The sequence below is a fragment of the Xiphias gladius genome, chromosome 15 (genome assembly GCF_016859285.1).
Source record: "Xiphias gladius isolate SHS-SW01 ecotype Sanya breed wild chromosome 15, ASM1685928v1, whole genome shotgun sequence".
NCBI lineage: Eukaryota > Metazoa > Chordata > Actinopteri > Istiophoriformes > Xiphiidae > Xiphias > Xiphias gladius.
Window position 1 is genome coordinate 9,731,263 of NC_053414.1, and position 19,684 is coordinate 9,750,946.

Sequence of the window (19,684 nt, forward strand, 5' to 3'; positions counted from 1 at the left end):
TTATGGCCTTCCAGCAGATGTTGATTAATATGCCTAACACATCCTCGGATCTCGGTCTCAATACGACATTATATTAAAAGCTGTTTCTCAGGTTGCAAGAAGCAAACAGGAAATTATTTAAAGATGACGCGAACAAGGGCAGACTCACAGCTCTGACAGTGGTTGTGGTGGTGGATAGGTTTTATTTTTCATATTTCATTACACCACTTCAGCATATCACAATAAAATATTTAATCACATGAATATTTCACACTGAAACACTATAGCGTTCAGAATGCATTAAGCTGTGCTGCCTTTATTTCCCTGCCAAGAAAATGTACCACTTTCTGCAAGTTCTACCCCCTCCTCACTCGTTCGCTTACAATCTACTGGTCAGGCTGCCTGACTGTCTCAATTTCAGCCAATGGGGGGCCACATGTCTGCTGGGCAGCTTGTGATTGGTCAGACTGACTGAGGGGCAGATAGAACAGAAGCAGATAAATGGAGCTTCACTGTTCTCCATGTTTCCTTCACTAAATACCTTGTATCCCTTAATAAGGCAGGTGAAGCATCATCACTGATCTACATCTATGTTAATCTGCACCTCACCTTGTGAACATGCAGTCAAGGTGTGTCTGTGTCTGTGTGTCCTTCCAGGTGTATGAAGTATACATTTATTTCCAGGTGTACGAGTATGTCTGTTTCCAGGTGTGAGTGAGTACAGCTGTGTTTGCGTGCGTCGATATCTGTGTGTGTGCAGGAAAATAAGACAGTATTCTTGACACAGAGAGTTACAACTAACTAAGCTGAGCCAGCAGTTGCCATGGTGAAAAGAGATCATACATCACATGACCCAAAATCTCACCCATCCCAGGAGAGGATGGAAAGCCACTGAGCAGCGAGGCAGGAAGTTGTCCGTGTGGCGTTGTACAACTCACACCTCCTCTCTCTTTCTTCTTTCCATCTGTCTGTGTCTAGAAGGCCGGAGCCATGGGTCTCTGCTGTGTGAGTTTCTGGGGGTCCAGGGTTTCAGTGAAGGGCGGGGCTTGGTAGGGGTTGGTGGTTACTATGGTAGCACCGTTGGCGATGGGATAAGGTGTAGCTCGAGCGTTGCTAGGGGTGGGTTCCAGGTGTTGCCATGTGAACAAGTTTGTGTTGCTGCCGGTTAGGAAGCGTCGCAGTGCACTCAGCGTCAGTACAGCCTGTTAGTGACGCACACACAAACACACACACAGGCATTAGCAGAGGCTGCTACTTACACACTGATTTATTTGCAATAGAAACACATGGTTACTGTCGAACCACTCTTTCCCTGCAGATTAATGGTAAAGATCAAAACAAACACTTGTGGGATTCCAGGCGACGTGGGACTGACCAGCGACGCAAAATCACAATTTGCATAAAAGTGAAAAATTGTAACTTTATGCAAATGAGGATGAACGTCTGTAGAGTTGTACGTCGGCTGTTTAGCAGGTATAATGTTTGCCAGGTTGACCATCTTAGTTTGGTATGTAGCATGATAACTTTTGCTAATTAGCACTAAATACAAAGTACAGTTGAGGATGACGCAAACATCATTAGTTTTGCTGGATTTTTGTGCAAGTCAGGGATCAATCCAATAGATTTGCGATACCGTGTTTCAGTCTGGACCAGTAGTAGAATATAATTAAGTACATTTACTGAAGTACTGTACTTAAGTACAATTTTGAGGTACTTTACTTGAGTATTTCAATTTCATGCTGCTTTATACTTAAACTCACATTCCAGAGGGAAATATTGTAGTTTTTTCCTTACCACATTTACGTTATAGCTGGAGTTGCTTTTCAGATTAGAATTTTACATAAAAAAATATCTGCTAAATTTTATAAAATACAGTGTATTTTTTATATATTGATGAACCAGTGATTCCCAATCTTTTTGGCTTGTGACACCCTTACGAAAAAGTCTGTTTCAAATCCCAAACCCACCAAAGTGATTTCCCCTTCAAACTTCTTGAATGGTTTCATTAAAATAATTGTTCGAGGCTCAAGGAGCTAAAACTCAGCAATATTTCACAAATAAAACAAAACAACAAAGATGAAATAAAAGTCCAAATAATGACTTTGTTAATTTGTGTTGCAGAATTTTTCTTCTTTACAACCCCATGTATATTCATATGAACCTCAAGGAGGTTCCCTGAGGCCTAGCTTGGGAGCCACACAACTAAACTGGCTAAATGTATATAAAGTGGTTAAAACTAGCTTTATCTCAAGCTGCAACAGTAAAATGCTGCTTATACATTGATGCATAAGTATTAACAAAATCTAATAATGTCATATACAATGATATATCGGAACAAATACTCTTACTTTTGATTCTTTAAATGTATTTAGCAGGACTTCTGTACTTTAACTTCAGTAGAATTTTGAGTGAGGGACTCTTAACTGAGTTTTTTTGCATCGTTCTAGCCTGTTCGTACTCTTACTCAAGTAAATGATCTTAATACTTCTTCCACCACTGGTGGTGGGCTGACTGACGTTACTATCACTAGAGTCACTGCTCTAGCGTGGCTTAAAATAAATGTAACAAACCCCGAATCTAGAGAATACCACAACCTAAACCTTTAAGAATGTTGTGAGGCTCTGGCTCTTTCTGAATGGCATCCTCTCCCCAAATACCAATGAGGGCATCGACATCTTGACTTCCGAGTATTGGCTGTCCTATTCGATACAGATTCAGTGATAAAATGGTGGTTACTGTTTTTGTGTTTGTTGTAATTGTACTTGTGACGTGACAACACATCTGCTTGACCAATTACAACTGACAGCGCAGACAGCAACTCCTGAAAGGACCTGGAAATTGCATTTATTATTACCTCCTGAGCAGTGCGGAAATTGAGTTCAAGGAATCCATCTCCAAAGTGGATGAAGAGCGAGTGCAGTATGTTATGTTTTCTTAATGTGGCTGCAGGGGAAAAGCTCTATTACACATACCTACACACACGGGTAAAAGTGCAGTTACGCAAAAAGGGAAGGAGGGTTGAAGAAACTAGAAGAGCAGGGTACAAAAGGCTTAGATCGCTTGGAAAAACCGTGCTTAAAAGAGAAAATCCAGCGATTTTGTGTTGTATTTTTATAAAGTTTGAGGACTCAAAAGGGACAGATCAAAAAGGAATAGTCAAAATCATAGCAGCAGAGACCAATATATCCTGACATTGAGTATCCAGTATGTGTCAAACTCTGGATCCTGCATGTCCCATAGTGCAACTTCAGAGCATCTTTACAATATAGCCTCCGTGCTTGGTAGACCCCCTCATCTTTCATACTCCATTCCCCCTGCTTGTAACACAGTTTTTTCCGTCAAAGGTTAGTAGTCTCAAAGCCCAGATTAAACCAACAACAACAACGGTGAAATCACTCAAGACATTTTCTCGGGTTTTAGAAATCCAGAAGACGTAAAACAAGTGTTTTCACAGGCTGAGTTATACTCCTCCTGACTAGTAAACCGACTTTAATGTGTAAAAAGAGTAGACTTCCACTAAAGGTATCGAAATTCAAAAGAACAAATCGATTTCATTCTTTGTCACTTGCTATAAAGCCTCTACAGAAGAATATTGGAATAATTTAACACAGTACTATTAGTCCTATAGATATCTTGTATCATACTGTACATCCGTGACACAATTACAGCTTCACATCCTCTGACAGTGAGATGAATGGCTGCTTTATGTTTGGTGGTAAGATAGTTTTAACAGGTTCCATTGAGTTACCAGCGGATAATAAATCGGCCGGTCTCTGTCTGAGCGGTGATGTTTTCTGGCATTGCAATTTTTTTTTTTTTTGTGTACCGGTGAGGTATCACTGAGAGCAATGTTCTCTTTTTTATGAACACCTCGTTCACACTCACACAGTGATGTAGTACTTGGCAGGGATTCATTATTATTGCTCGGTGACTTAACTATAATTAAAAACTAATATGAATTCCATCAGTTTTTATTTTACACATGACGAGTTTTGTCTGATGTACAGTCGACTGCAGCACATTGTAATGAGCATCAGTTTGATTATGTCATTCGTGATTTTTTTGATGCATATGACATATAATAATAAATATATAAATATTGGAAAAATATATATTTTTTTCATATTGTGGTATCAACTTTGACCATACCACCAAGCTTTACTCTAAATCTGCTGATTCCACTACTTTACGGTATGAAATCTGACACTATCACAGGCCTGCAGATATGCTTTAAATCAGCCAGTAATATACAGGTGGGACTCAGAGTGTGTGAGTGTGTGTGTGTGTGTTAGACTAAAGAGAGGGTAGGAGGGGTCCTAGGCAGCAGCCTCTGCTTGTCCTCCATGAAGGAAATGCTCTTAAATGTGTTCATTGCCAGCAGACACTGATAACCCTGAAAATGTAACATACACACACACACAAACACACACACACACACACACACACAGACACACACACACTGCCGGTCAGACACGCATATATGGTGATGATGATGAAGACAGATACACTTGAATGTACACACATAGACAGAGGGAAGGTGTACATTCAGGTATAGATATACAGACCCAGGTGAGGATGGAGAAGAAGCAGAAAGCAATGGTGGCTCTGGCAGCGTCAGAGCCCTGGGACAGTGGCAGCTCGTCTGGAGAGGTCGCCTGCCACTGATTGGCCAGAAAACAGAAGCCAACGAACCACAGGAAGCTGGCGAGGCCTGGAGGAGAGGGACAAAGATGGTCTTTTAGAGCTTTTGGTTGTAAAAGGTGATGCGAATAGTCTTTTAAACCCGTTCTTCAAACATACTTTAATCAAATGGTTTATCCAGATATTACTTAATTTTTTTAACAGAAAATTACTTGAGGTTTTTTTTACTTGATTTTACATGAATTATCTTTTCTTTCTTTCATTTTTCACATCTTTTAAATGAGCAACTTTCTTCACCTACAGATAGCATTGTTTCAATGGTTGTTGTTAACAATCACACTGGCGGGTGGGGTGTGAGGTGTAAAAGTTGGTGTATCGATAAAAAGGAAACTGCAACAAAGTGCAATGGAAACAGACTTAACGAATTAATCATTTAGCATGTAGCATTTGACCTAAACAACCACTCCTGAGACGAAAAAATAGCGGCAGGAGCGGCAACGTGTGGAGCGATGACGTTCCACACATTGATACATGAAACAACCACGTGCCGCATTTCCATTATTTTCTACCTTTTGTACTCTTTTTTTTCCACTGTTTGAGGTTTAACTGCCGCTCTTTTAATTATTTCTTCTTGTTGCGCCCTCTTCTTCTGCAACAGTTTTAATGGCAGAATTAGCACCATCAGCTGTTTATCTCAGTGATCCAGCTCCTAATATTTGCCTAATGGTAGTAGATGGTAAACTGCATTAATTTGCATTGTCTTTTGCAGATTTTCTCGAAATTTGGTTAAAGTTTGAGGAACATTTGGAAGGAAACCCACTTATTCAATTTATGGGTGAAAATCCGGTGAACAGTAGTAACAACAAAACTAAGAGACTACAGTCATGCTAGCAGCTCTCTTAGGCTTACCTTAGGCACAGTGGTGCTTTGAGCTAAATACTAATGCAATCATGTTAACAAGCATTCAAAGACAATACTTACATGCTGATGATTAGCAGGTGTAACTACAACTATCTTAGTTTAACATGCTAACATTTGCTAATTAGCACCAAACACAAAGTACAGAAGGGGCTGACGGGATTGTTATTACATTTGCAGGTATTTCGTCATAAACTGAAGTATTCGACAAATTGAAAGTTTGACTTGATGATGGTGCTATATAAAAAGAGAGGATCAACAAAGTTCTTACAATTCATCATGAGGCTAACATGAATTTCTGTACCAAATTTCATGGCAATCCATCCATATTTGTCCGGAGATTTCACTCAAAACCACAAATGTTAACCTGATGGTGGCGCTAGAGGTCATGGGATAACCAAAGTTTTTAGGTTTCGTCGTCTGAGAACCATGAATTTTTGTGCAACATTTTGTGGCAATAAATTCTGTTGGTGTTGACATATTACAATGAATACTTGAAAAATTTGACCTGCTGGAGGCCCTAAACTAAAAGCCAGGGGATCGTGTGACGTCGTCACTGTGAGGTTGACAGATGACCAGCAGAGACTACAGGACATAACCCGTAAAACCTACTTAAAAACATATGTAAAACCATCATGTGTCATTTTTACACTTTGGTTTTCATGTGGATTAAAACTAATGTGATGTAACGGGGTAATTTGTGAGTTTTAGTGGTGGTGTTAGGTGGCTTTTGTTACCATTTGACAAAGCCAGGCTTGCTGTTTCCCCGTTTCAAGTCTTTGTCCTAAGCTAAGCAAATTGGCTGCCAGTTGTAGCTTCATATTTACTGTACAGACATAAGAGTGGTGTCAGTCTTCTTATCTGACTCTCAGCAAGAAAGCAAATGGTCCTTTAAAGTCTCCTCGGAGGACTGGAATATATCTCACATTGGGGAAATTTTTATTTTCCTGGAATTAGCTTTACCTTATTCTATTTTTATTCTTGTCCAGTTTTGCTTTTGTTTTTAATATTCTTGGTTTTTAATGTGTTGCCTATTTATAACTTGATTTTTGAAGTTTGCCCATGTTTCATTCTAAATGTTAATCGACAGTCCGTGACATTTGTGTTTATTCATACCAGAGAAGACGAGGTCCAGCAGGACAGCACGTCTTCTGTCCCTGACGCTGCTGATGCTGGGAAAGTAAAAGTCCAGGATCAGGAAACAGATGCTGCCGAGGAAACAGGCCACACCAACAGTAACACCGTAGTTACAGGCATCAGCGTTGTTGTTGAAGACGCACAGCAAACGCTCGCTGCCAATGTTGATGTAGCCCTCGTTCACGATGCAGCTGAACACCACCATGGAGAAAACCTGCAGGGAAAGACACGTGGGCTATTTTATTATCTAACAGGTAAAAGAGAATTAACTCACACTGGTGTATGAATGCCTACCATTCCTCATACTTGCAACAACACGGACACACCAGTACAAACACACACTCTGTTCAAGTGTGTGTGGATGAGAGGCAGAGAGAAGTTGTAATAAAGATACAAAAATATACTTCTCTTCGATAATTATGTAATAGTTTTAAAGGTTAAGCTCACCCAAAATAAAAAAACAAACAAATCAAAAGCCATATTTTCACCAATTACCCCTACTGATACATATCTGCCCATGCAGATAATTCCGAAATTGTCTGGCAAAGTACAACTCTATTGGTGCTGAAGAGTAAGTTGTTACAAATTTTCACCCAGTTTAGTAAAGACAGGATCAAGAAACAAAACTTCTTAAAGGATCACTTCACCCAAATTACAAAACATCTTCCCAATCGCACTTAATGGTACTGGGCCATGAAGACAGATTCCGATTCATTTGCAGAGATTTTAAAAGGGATCCACCACTGATAAAAACTGATGAGCAGTCTGTCTTTCCAGGTTACTTTCCTGGTTCCTGTGGATAATCCACAGAACTCACTGACAACAGATACTGTATTAGAAACAGTCTTCCATGTAAGGTAGAAAACCCTCCATATCGATGTCTGTGGAGTATCTAAAGTAATCATGGAGATTGTTTAAGGGAAGACTCATGACTGTTGAGTTTTTCCACTGTAAAATAATTTTGTTTTGCTAAATTTTCTTTTAGGACCACAAACATAATTCCATTCACTGGGGTTGGATCCACCCAAAAGGGGCAAAAATGAGCTGAGGGCCTCATTTTAGACCTCCCCTACCCTCAGGTTAGTCTGGTTATGATTTGAAAAAATGCTAATGTCTGTTAAGTCACTATCTATTGCCAGCTGAGGTAACACAGTAGTGACTGAGGCTATGGCCCATGTATTTGCAGTATTATAAACTGGGTGTTTGTGGGGACATTCCTCAAAAAATGCGGTATTAAGTTACTGCTAATGCAAACTGAATGTTTCCTACTGTCGAAGCTTCACATTTAACTGGCGCAACACAAGTAGACTTTTATTAAGAAGTAAACACAGGAAATGCAATGAGTTTGTCAGGGAGCTTAGCATGCCAGTATCGTTCATCAAAAATGAACAGCCATTTTAGGCATCTTTGGACAGTGGATCAGTCTGAAATATTGCAGGAAGGGATTGAACAAGAAGGAGCCGCCACAGTGAGCTGTTAGATGAAGAGCCGCAGGCGACAGGCTTCACGCCTCCAACTTCTCAGCGCGGTAACCAACTCCTTTCACCGTGCGCTGCTGTTGGCAGACTCATGCCAATACAGTTACTCACAGAATGATAAGGTCAATTGTTGCCCAGCTTCTTTATTAAAACAACAATGGTTTGTTTTGCTGCCCCAAGAATTCTGTGACCTGTAGTATTAAACCGCATTTCCTGTCACCACCAATAACTACAGGTGTCACCAAATAGACCAGGACTGAAATCTTCTTGATTGCCCCTTTAAGGACTACATAAGCAGAATGTCAGCTGAAATGTTAAGGCCACCATGAGGAGTTTTTGACCACCAGTAGTGCTATGGAGCAATGTTATACAAGTGTATCCCCTTGTTTTTTTTTTGTGCAGACACGTCAGGGGGCACATGCAACCGTAAGAGCACACAGGCAGCGGGATACACGGGCCTGCCACATGCTGTTCTGCTGATCCACACTTGGCAGTAACGTACAAAGAAACAAAGGAATGCACCAATAAAGGCAAGATAGAGTAGGAGTTGAAAGCCAGTAAACATCAATGTAAAAAAAACTGAAGATTTAAAAGAGTGAAAAACTGGCTTTGCAAATGTTTTTATGAGGAAAGAATGGCATTCAACACATTTGTTAGGACACACACAATGTGTTTACGTGAGAAAAACTGAACGAAAACATAACTTCTTTTTGTTTAAAAGAAAACAGGGCACATTTAAAGGTATTAAAACTATATTTTGACAGAGGGTCAATCTACAAGATACAGCATGGCTTCAAGATGAGGTAAAACTGCAGGAGCCGCCACGAGGCCCTTAACATTTCATTAAGCAGTATATTGTGCTTTAATGTAGCATATCAGTAAAAAACATTAGCAGTCCATCAAATTTCCCCCAAATAATTGCCAAGCAGTGAACCTTGGGACTTTGTGGCCCCTGAGTGTTTGTGGACCTGGAGAAGTTGCCCACTTTGGCAGGTCAGTAATCCAGCTTTGCCATTTACCTCGACAGTAACTTGGCGTCGGACATCTCAAGAGTCTCAACAAGTCAAGCCGAAGCCATCTTCCCATTAGAAGATACTGGCAAGTGTTCCCCACTTTGGGTGAAGAGATCCTACTAAAATATTTAGTTACTTAAGTCCTTACAAAACTGGATGGTAATGTCAGACATTTACCCAGAGATTTTACCTGCACAACATGTGACAATGAAGGCGTGTCAACGGCATGCAAGGTAAATATGTTCATTCTCATTTACCAAACAATTAGTCAATTAATACATTAGCTGATTGATCAAGAAATAATTTTGACAACTGATTATTCTTTTTAGCCAAACACACCCTGGTTGCTGCTTCTCAGTTGAGAGTATTTGTCTTATGTGACAGTAAATTCACAATATTTTGGTTGGGCAAAACGAGCAATTTGATGGGCAATCGTCAGTATTTTCTCATATTTTATAGACCCAATGATTAATTTAGAAAATCCATAATTGATGAGGAAAATAATCATGACTTTCTGTCCTAATTTCTTTCTGCAGGAATTCACTGTAAGGTCTACATCTCACATTGTTTATCATACTCACTTGTTCCAGTTTGTAATATCTCTTAGTTTTTTCTTATCTGACATGCTTCCTTGTGACTTGATTTTGTTTCTACCGTATTTAATTATACCCCGTAGATACGCTTTGTTTCAAGAAGGAATTGGCAAATTGCTTCCGACGGACGACGTTGAAACTGAATCGGATCACGAGGCGCAGAGACAGAGGCTTGATGTGCATCTGTTAACTCGCCAAGCCTCCTTTCAAAAACCAAAAAATTGTTCTTTGTTCCTTCAGAGCACATTAAATGCCGTTTCGGTGACTCACAGCTGCACGGCAACAAAACCACAGGGGCGACCGGGACGCGTTTCGTTTATGGTTTGGGGGGGCATTTTAAATCTAAGGCGTTCGCAGACACAAAGAGGACCCAGATAAACGCTGGTCCTGAGGCGCCAGCCAGGGGCTGCATCACGGAGATGACTTCTGTTGATCAGGTCGGGCTGCAATACGATCCTGAGATTAACAGCACAGCAGAGCTCCAACTCAAACGTCCCCAGACTTCTATTAAAAACGCTCATTTACACGAATCCTCACTTGACTGGATAAAAAGGCGCATCGGCAGGCAGGGAGGCAGAGATACATAAAAGAAAAAAAAAAAATGTGAACGGGAGAGAGATGGAGAAAGGGGGCGTACAGGTAGGCCCGTCCATTCATGATAACCGACACATTGCAGGGGAGGCTTACCCACGACAGCAGCCTGAGGATGGTGCGGGGATGCGTGAAGAAGGCGACCGGGTCGAAGGCGACGCTCCCGGCCTTCCCGGCGCCGTACGCGCCCGCTGGCTCCATCCCTCCGCGTTTCTGCAGCCTCTGACGCCCGCCGAGAGAAGGAGAGGAGACGGTCGGAGAGACGGTCGGCGCGGAGCGGCGGCGGCTGCGGCGGCGTCCTCCTCCTCCAGCCTCCGTGTGAAGTCACACCGCGTCACCGAGAGCAGATCGCAGGATGCAGCGGCGTTAACCGTGAACAGACATCATGCTCCCAAATTCAGATAGTTACGTGTTTTTTTGTTTGTGTTGTTTTGTGTCGTTTTGTTTTGTTTTGTTGTGTTTATGAGATTTTGGGCTCATGAGGAGGACCCCCCCCCCCTCCCCAAAAGGATAAATATAGGCTAACCTAAACTTTCCTATAATAGGGAATTGCAATAGGTAGGCAACAGTAATTTAGGGCTGGGCCGTATGTCATGTCAGTGTCATGAAGTATTTGTTTCGCACATGTAAAGAGTTTTGTGTACAGCAGGGCCGTAGCAAGAATTACGGTTTGGGTCATAAACCCAAGCCCCCACCTCCCAAATGGTCTCTCCTGGATTATACCATAGATTATCCATCCAAATTAAAATTTCTATACATTTTATCTCCCTATGTGAGACATAAATGCTGTTTCAAAGCATGCCCCACTGCCAGGAAAATTTTGTTTTAGGAAATAGAAAATACTTTATTCTTACTATTATTATTGTGATTTTATTGGCCTAAAAGTTTAGTCATAAAATCCTGGAATCAGCTTTTAAAATATCCAACACATTTTATTTTATAATATAAAAACATACAGTATAAAATGTGTTATTTTTAAAACCTTTTTCAATGTCATTTTTCTTTTTAAATGTTGGCCTAGCTAAACCCCACAAACTCCCAGAAAAAATTAAAAAGCTAAGGACATAACCTCAGCGTCCTCAGTGGCAGCTGTGTCCTGCGTAGCAGCGCAACACAGAAATTCTTTGAACTTTAATTTGAATGTTCTGTGTGTGATTTTACATATATTTGTGAAATTGTTATGTAAAAACTGAAAATTATGTATATTATATTAATATTGTGATATTGATGCCAACCATATTGTCCTGCCCTAATTGTGTATTTATAGCATATTTACCTATGGTAAGTCTGTGTTACTGTAGTACAGCAGTTTATGATATTTGCAAATCTCCTGAATTTTTGTGGTATAACTTTTTGTCACGGGTGAAACATGATGTTTTGCTGTGACAAGTAGTTGTTCTATTGAATGTATTAGTGTTAGTATTAACTATTAGCTGCTACAGCCTAACCGATACCAGATTTTTAGGGTCAATGTCTATATATTTAAGACTTATTAAAAAGACCAGAAAATGATATACCGGACGATATTCACTTCTTAATGCAAACACAGAACACGAAAGAACATTTTGGAAAATCTAAGATTGAACTTAGAATTCATACAATATTGAAAGAATTGTTACCCAGATACGTACTGAACAGGACATTTTTACAGAATCAACTTGTCAGAGCTCTCAGGTGGACAAATACTTCAACGGGGACGCTGTTTCTAAATTACCTCAAACATACATTCTTGCCACTTTTTGGCCAACACATGAGTAAAACCAATATATCCGTGTTAAGCTAAAATCGGTCGATCATATCCACCGTCAGTTGGGCTCTATAAAATTTTATTATTAATCCACAGATAGGGTCAATGGGGTCTTTTTGGCACATTTATTGTAACTTAGTTGAAGTCAGCACCAGTTCTGCTTCAACTTTGAATTCCAGTGATCAACATGACAAAGACAGAAGCTCACTGAAGTGAAATGAAAAACCTTGTAACCATCGGAGTTTTTAACTGGAGATTTTATTGGATTTGATTGGACAGACAGTCAGTGACAGCTCTGTCGAACAGATAAAACCAGATCTATGTTTCCATGTTTAGAAAGTACTGGCTAAAAGGTATCTCACACAAACACACACACACACACACACACACACACACTCACTGTATTCTCTTTGTTCTTGTATTAAAGCTCTTCTTTGGTTTTGCTGGCTTTTTTTGCCTCTTCAGCTTTTATGGTCTCTATGTACTTCCTCCTGTCCTCATCCTCCTGTTGACACAATGGATAGAAGTTCATTTTTAACAGAGAAAAAGGATGCTGTCAAACACACACAGTCATACAAACTCAAACCAAAGCATTGGCCAGCATTACCTTAACTCTGTATTTTTTGGCCTTTTCCATCTCTTTATCCATAAACCTGACTAGGTCCTTCAACTTTCTTTTTCCAGTGTAAACCACCACCTGAGGGGAACACAGATCCACGTACTGAACATTAAGAACCTTAATAGATATCCAGTTTGTCACACGGAGCACGGTTAATCCAATATTTTTCAGTCACTGAAATTTCTTAGTGAATAAGACACATTATTTATCCTAAATAATACAATGTTTTTGTTTCTGCTTCAACAGTTACTTAAAAAGTTATATTATTAACAGTATCAGGATTTTGTTGATAGTTGCAAACATCCATAACTAGTATGCATTCTGTAGATGGTTAACACAAGTTAAGTTTAGACACAAACATCCCAAAAACTAAGGCTTCATACCCTTTCAGCATACAGAGCAGGAAACAGGCAGAGCGATGGGTAGGTTCCCTGCATCGACATGTTGATGTCGTTGGCTGAGGCGTCGATGCGAGCGACGACCACGTCCTCTCGCTCCTGTAAGGCCTCGGCTAGTTCCTCCCACAGGGGGAACAGAGCGCGGGACTCCTGACTGTAGGGCAGATCTGAAGCACACACGGTAAGAGAAAAGGTTAAGATGCTTTTACCAGGGATTTGTACAGGTAGCAAGTACGAGTAAGCTATACTGTACATTGATGCAACGATGGACAACACGGAGAAGTTAAGTAGCGAGAGCAACGAACACAAGGAAACACAGGCAGACAATAAGCAACGACCCGGAAGCTTGACTTTTTGCATTTGGCGGTCAAATGATATCCATGTGTCTTGGCATCATCATCAAATTGGACTGCTTTTGGTTTTTAGATGACTCAGTGATTTAGATGTCATTGAAATGGTGTCTTTTAACATTGTTTCAATGACTATCTTTCAGTGTCTATTTAGGTCCTGCCAAACATTGAAATAGATTTTTTTGGCCACATGGAGGCAGCAGAGCAAGATGAAAACACAGCACCGACATCTCTTATCACCTCTAAAAACTGTTACAGTGAACGTTTTAGCAAACTCTTTCTTATTTGCGCATCCAGCAGACAGTGAGTGAAATTAACTCTGATTTTGAGTCAAGTTTTTCTGGCGACATAGCGAATTACAGTCCAATATTTACTCTTCTTTTACCTCTGTGTTTGGTCTTCATCAACTCCTGAGGCAAATATCTGGCTCTTCAGCTGCTAAATATTTCATTGTGTTCACCAAATAGTTGCTAACTTTGTCCATTTTTTGGTTGATGGATGGGCAGCTTTTCTGCTGAAAACAGCTGCCTGTCGCTGCTCGAAAGGTGTTTAAGAGAGCAGTGGGACTGATCCAGAACAGTAATGTTGCGGGCCGTAAAACCAAAACATTGAGCTAAAAGAGGCTCAAGCTGAGGGGAACTGCAGAGCTGTGTGATAATTTTGGGTGAGGGAGTCAGCCAATAAAACAGGCCGGACATAATATTATAATATAATAATATTAAAAACAAGGCTAGAAAACAGTGAGTACACAAAATAAACAACGACAGCAGAAGATAAAATATAGCCACAAAACATACAGCCGAACTGAGAACTGAGTGTGGTTGACCTACTTAGTAAGTATGGATTTGTTGATTTCCGAATGACATTTAGGCCCCAATTTGGTTAAACAGCGTACATTTTTTAAACGTCTACGCTACATTTAACTCTTGTTTTAATATAATTTGTGACTAAAACGACTACATATCAGATTTGTTACCTGCTTTATTATTCTATTTTATTCAGTTATTAAAATGACGTTGAAACAATGGCTAAATGTTAGCTAGACATTTTTCAAAAAGCTCTTTTCAGCTTAATTTAGCCCAGTTTTAACTTAAAAGCTTAGTCTTTTCACCTGAAAATGGCCAAATCCATTCTCACTGGGCAGATTGAAGGGGGAAAGTGTGTTTACATACAGAACAGGACAAAAACAGTCTTGTTTGGGTTAAAGGCAACTTTCTCCAGAGTCATTCCCACCAGCTCCTTCACCGGCTTTTTGTCCCATCCCTCAGGTATCAGCTCACTCTGCATCTTAGGCTGTTACATTAAATTGCACAGAAACACATTACATACATCAGGACAACCTGTCATCCCAGTTTCTGTTATGTATTTACACACCAGATGAAAGTGTAGGTTACCTTGGCCTTGCCGTCCAGGTAGGACTGACAGAATTTTTTTATGGTCTCTACGTCCAGAGTGTCAGAGGGCAGGTGATAGGTCACATGGTCCGTCAGGTTGACCATCCGGATGAGAGGAGCCTCTAAATCTCGCACTCGGAAGTACTCCATCAGCCTGCCATTACGAGGCTCATCCACGTTCACCCACACAAACAAAATCTGAACACACACACACACACACATACACATGCAGAGGCCAAGTACTCAAACAGTTTGCATGAGGTTAGTCTAATACCGTATGTGCTGCAATGCTGCTGTTTGAAAGATTGTGTCTGTGTGTGTGTGTGTGTGTGTGTGTGTGTGTGTGTGTGTGTGTGTGTGTGTGTGTGTGTGTGTGTGTGTGTGTGTGTGTGTGTGTGTGTACCTTCAACCTGAATGGCTCCGCAGCACTCTTAAAGGCAGAGTAAATCTCTTTAAAGTCTGCAGAGCTTTTGTTGACAAACAGGAGGGCATGGTTTAACACAGGTGAGGTTAAGATGTGAGTGGCTGTCTGCAAGAGATGGAATAACATTCATGTACTCAGTCAACGTCATAGACTGTAGATGGAGATATTAAAAAGTTAAACACAGTGCAAATTGTTGAATCAAAATTAGCAGCTATGTAACTACATGCCTTGTGCCCACACCTGCCAACCACTTTTATGCTGCTATTGTGGTTCCAGTGGCAGTAAGAAAAAGATATTTCTACATGTCTGAATATTTTACCATTGTTTTGACTTGTTCTGTTTATCTTTACCTTTTCTTTTTTTTACAGCAGTGTAGTGCCTTTGGCAGTCAAGACATACTGGACGGGATATAATATTAAATTACAGTGGTATGCAAAAAGATTACATGTTTTAAAGGAAGTAAATATAACCCCTGTCGCAAACAGACATCAAAAATAAACCTTTCTTCTAATGTTAATGCGCTCTTACTTTTTATTTCATCAACTTAAGAAGGTAAAAAAAATTAAACAGTAATTGTGGCACGTGCAAAGGTTTGGGAACTTCAAGAAACACAAGCTGAAGCTTTTTGGAGCGGCCCTCACAGTCCCCTGAAAATCTGTGGGTTGATTTGAACATGCTGTGTGGGCAAGACAGCCTAAAAATATCCCAGAACTTAAAGTAATCTGCGGGAGGAGTGGGTGAAAATTCATAAATCAAGAATAGAAAGACTCTTAGCTGCTACAAAAAGTCTTTGAAAGCTGTGATATCTGCCAAAGGCAGGATTATTATGTGCTGACTTAGTAGGCTACCCAAACTTCTGCACATGCTGCATTTAGATTGTGATTTTTTTTTCTCGATTTTTTAAATTCACGGAATACAAAGTAAAGTGCATTAACATTTGAGAAAAGGATCATTATTAATGTCTAATGGAAATGTATTTACTTCTTTTCACTTTAAAGATCAACACAGAATGTAATTTTCCCAAACTATTGTATACAACTGCCTACTCGGCTTAAAATCTATCTTGTTAGTCTTGAAGACTTGTGGTTGTATGCGTAAAAGATGGCTGTTAAAAGTTAGCGTAGTTTTAACCTTCATGGACAACAATGGATCTGGTCGTCGTGATTTCATGTCTGTTCCAGTGGATTCCAATGGAAAAGGTATCATTGTTTTACATGTGGGTAGCTGCTTATGTTAGTCAATCACAACAAATATAAGCAACATACATGCTTTTAATAGCAATGGGTCACGCCCACGGGTCTTTGGAACTGAACAGATTTTGAGTTGAGTGTATATGAGGCCTAATCGGTCTGAGAATTTCATACTTTTCATAAACGTACAAAGAGTCAGCTGATCATTAGAGTGGACAATAAATAATCCCAATATATTAATATAGTCAAATAATCCCAGTGAGTTTAAACACAAAAAAAGACAAAACTGCTCTAAACTGTCATTGCCCTGAAGCAGAGCCGTTACAGTATATGAGTGTGGAAATGTACCATGCATCTAATACTCAACCTCTCCGGTGTACTCAGTGACTGGGTCCATCTGGTAGACAGTGATAAAGATGATCAGCTCCTCTTTAGATGTCTGAGGCATCATTTTATAAGCCTGGATGAGCTTAGACTGCAGCAGACACACAAACACACACACACACACACACACACACACACACACACACACACGGAAGGATACACAATAATACACTGGTAGTCAGTAAAATCCTCAACTCCATATTCTATTACAGCTCCTTTTTTCTTTAATTGTAACTGTGGATGTAATGTTGACATTGCTAAAATTGATGTATTTATGTATTAAGAATTAACAGATGTGATTAAGCTTTCATGTTTTAAATTTTCAAATAATCTCATACTTTTGTCTTCATTTAAAGTCTTTGCAAACAATTTCTGTATTTGCTGACAGATTTGAAATGTAACGTCTCTACACCGACAGCAATGCATCAAACCCATTTTCTTTTTGTGAATTATAATTGCAGCGATGAAATACCATTTGTTTGATTTCTAAAAAAAGTGTTTCATTAAAGGGGTTCTGGTCCTGTACGTCCCTGTGTACTAATGTGTGTGTGTGTGTGTGTGTGTCAACTATAAGTAGTATGTGAAGCACCTTTTTGAGCAGCAGCACAACATCGTGTGTGAGACCATATTTACTGATAACCTCACTGGTCTGTGTCACAGCAAAGCTAACGTCAGGAAGGTCAATGGCTGCAGTGTAGAACACCTGGACGTACTCGTGGTCCAGCTCCTACACACACGCACGCACACACACACATGCACGCACGCACATACAAACACACATACACAAAAACACACACAAATTGTTAAACTCGAGTAAAGTCGCTACACCAGGGAGAAGAAAAGGTAAATGAAACAGCTGGTTTTCACCTTAAAGAATCCAACCACTGTCAGCTCCTCTGAGGCCTCTGATTGGCTAAGATCAGTGATGAGGTCAGCAGCAGACCCCGCCCTCCGTTTCAGCCAGGTCAAGATGGAGGCCGAGCTCTGAGGAACTGAATTACAATCCGGGAAAACAAATCAATTTTACCTTCAATATTTTAACCAAACCAAATAATTTTCAATGTTACTATATTAAAGAGATTTGGGGAAAATACACCAGTTCATCTCCTCGCTGAGAGTTAATTGAAAAGATCGATACCAATCTCACTATGGAGCTGGAGACGATTAGTTGCTTTTAATAATAAAAGAGTTTTATAAAACTTGCTTTAGCGTTATATCTGAGGACAGATGCCATTTTTCCCCACTGACAAAAAATGACTTATCACGGCTGCAACTAAAAATTATTTTCATTAACTAATCAATTATTATTTTTGTCTATAAGTGTCAGAAAGCAGTGGAAAATGCCTTTTATAATTTCCCACAGCCGAAGGTGATGTCTTCAAATGTCAAATTTGTCTGTTGATCAACTAATCAGTTAATTGACTACACATACACGTCCAGTACATGCACATATACACAAATGTATGGTTTGAGTTGCACCACTGAGTGTTATCCACACCCATTAAACAGTGACCTGTTTCGCTTAGGGCTGAATGAAAATGCTGTTGTTATCATTGCCATATAATTTTTATTTTTTATCAGCGGGCCATGTGTAACTGAGACTGCTATCTATTAATGTTTGAAACACAAATCATTGATTACATTTGTAGTTACAAGGTCATCTTCATTGCGAGTTACACGAGTCTCTTATTTACATTGTTACTGACAGTAGATTTATGAAAATGTATGCAAAAGTTTTGATGCAAACTATGAAGGGAAAACTTCAACTTTCGTTTGGGGGCCAAATATTTTTGTTGGAGGGCCAGATTTGGCCCATGGGCTGCTATTTGCCCACCACTGTCATACAGCATGTTTAATTTGTACTTATTAGACGATTACAAACCCATTATCACCAGCAGCAATTTAACTGCTCACCCTGACTGCAGTATGTTTAATTAGGCTCCTATTGGCTCAGTTGTTCTTCAACCAGGAAAATGCCTGTGAGCAACTCCAGACCTTTGAATAGCTCGACAGCATTTGAGCTGTCTGAAACCAGATGACTATAACAGCATTCCCAGCTGTTAGGAAAACAGTAAAACTTCTGCAGGTATGAATGAGTAAAGGATATACCACTTGTCACCCGCACGCACCAGGGCAGAGTATGGGGTTGTGTTTATCTCCAGCGAGGTACAGCCTGATTGTTGGGGGACTTGTGGCGTTGAGATCCTTAGCCAGGTCCTTCTCCTCTGCCACATCGACGACTGCCAGTTTGACCTCAGACTCCTGAAGCTCTGCAGCAGCACCTTCAAAAGCTGCTGATACACGATGGCCTTGTCCAGATAGAGGAGCATCTACACACATGGACACAAACACGCACCGTCAAGAGAATATAAACAAGGATATGATAAATATGCTGCAGTGTGAGGTGGTTATTTTATTCCAAAGACCCTGATAAACCATTTAATCACTCTTATGGTGTCATTTCTATGCTTAGCCTATGTAAACATGTAGGTCGAGATCCAGGTGTGCAAGCCTTAGTGCGCGACTTACAGAAATACACCAGGAGCTGCTTGTATTTTCTCAGTGCCCTGTTGAAATTTCCTTTCTTCAGCTGTAAAACTCCATCCCTCTCCGGGAAAGATTTGTCTCCCTGTCGGTCGAGCTGTGTGTCAGCGGCGACAAACACACAGAGACAGAAGGCTGTCACCCCAAGCAGCAACAGTCTCCTCATGACGGTTCACCCACAATCTGACAAACTGGACAATGGAACAAGCTTGACGGGAAGGTATGAAGGGAGTGGTGAAAGGAAGGGCTGATATGTGTGTGTATTTGTGTGTGTGTGTGTGTGT

General features: G+C 40.3%; 2 protein-coding genes across 3 annotated transcripts; both read right to left on the reverse strand.

Moving 5' to 3' along the window:
• Nucleotides 1–279: 279 nt before the first annotated feature.
• On the reverse strand, nt 280–10,551 carry LOC120800492 (synaptogyrin-1-like). Of its 2 annotated transcripts, none has more exons than XM_040146631.1 (4): nt 10,447–10,551; nt 6,655–6,889; nt 4,545–4,690; nt 280–1,181 (listed from the first exon to the last, which is right to left on the reverse strand). In XM_040146631.1, exons 1-4 carry the CDS (start codon nt 10,549–10,551, stop codon nt 954–956), a joined length of 714 nt encoding a protein of 237 aa, XP_040002565.1. In that variant the 3' UTR covers nt 280–953. The 2 variants fall into 2 exon arrangements, with proteins under 2 accessions (XP_040002565.1, XP_040002567.1); XM_040146633.1 differs by lacking the exon at nt 280–1,181 and adding an exon at nt 4,268–4,372.
• A 1,813-nt stretch (nt 10,552–12,364) lies between these two features.
• zgc:136472 (uncharacterized protein LOC678514 homolog) lies at nt 12,365–19,604 on the reverse strand. Its single transcript, XM_040145133.1, has 11 exons — nt 19,386–19,604; nt 18,986–19,186; nt 17,724–17,848; nt 17,446–17,583; nt 16,840–16,947; nt 15,262–15,387; nt 14,859–15,056; nt 14,637–14,757; nt 13,100–13,281; nt 12,705–12,794; nt 12,365–12,602 (listed from the first exon to the last, which is right to left on the reverse strand). The coding sequence occupies exons 1-11, from the start codon at nt 19,564–19,566 to the stop codon at nt 12,519–12,521; spliced, it is 1,554 nt and encodes a 517-aa protein (XP_040001067.1). The 5' UTR covers nt 19,567–19,604; the 3' UTR covers nt 12,365–12,518.
• Between the last annotated feature and the right edge of the window lie 80 nt (nt 19,605–19,684).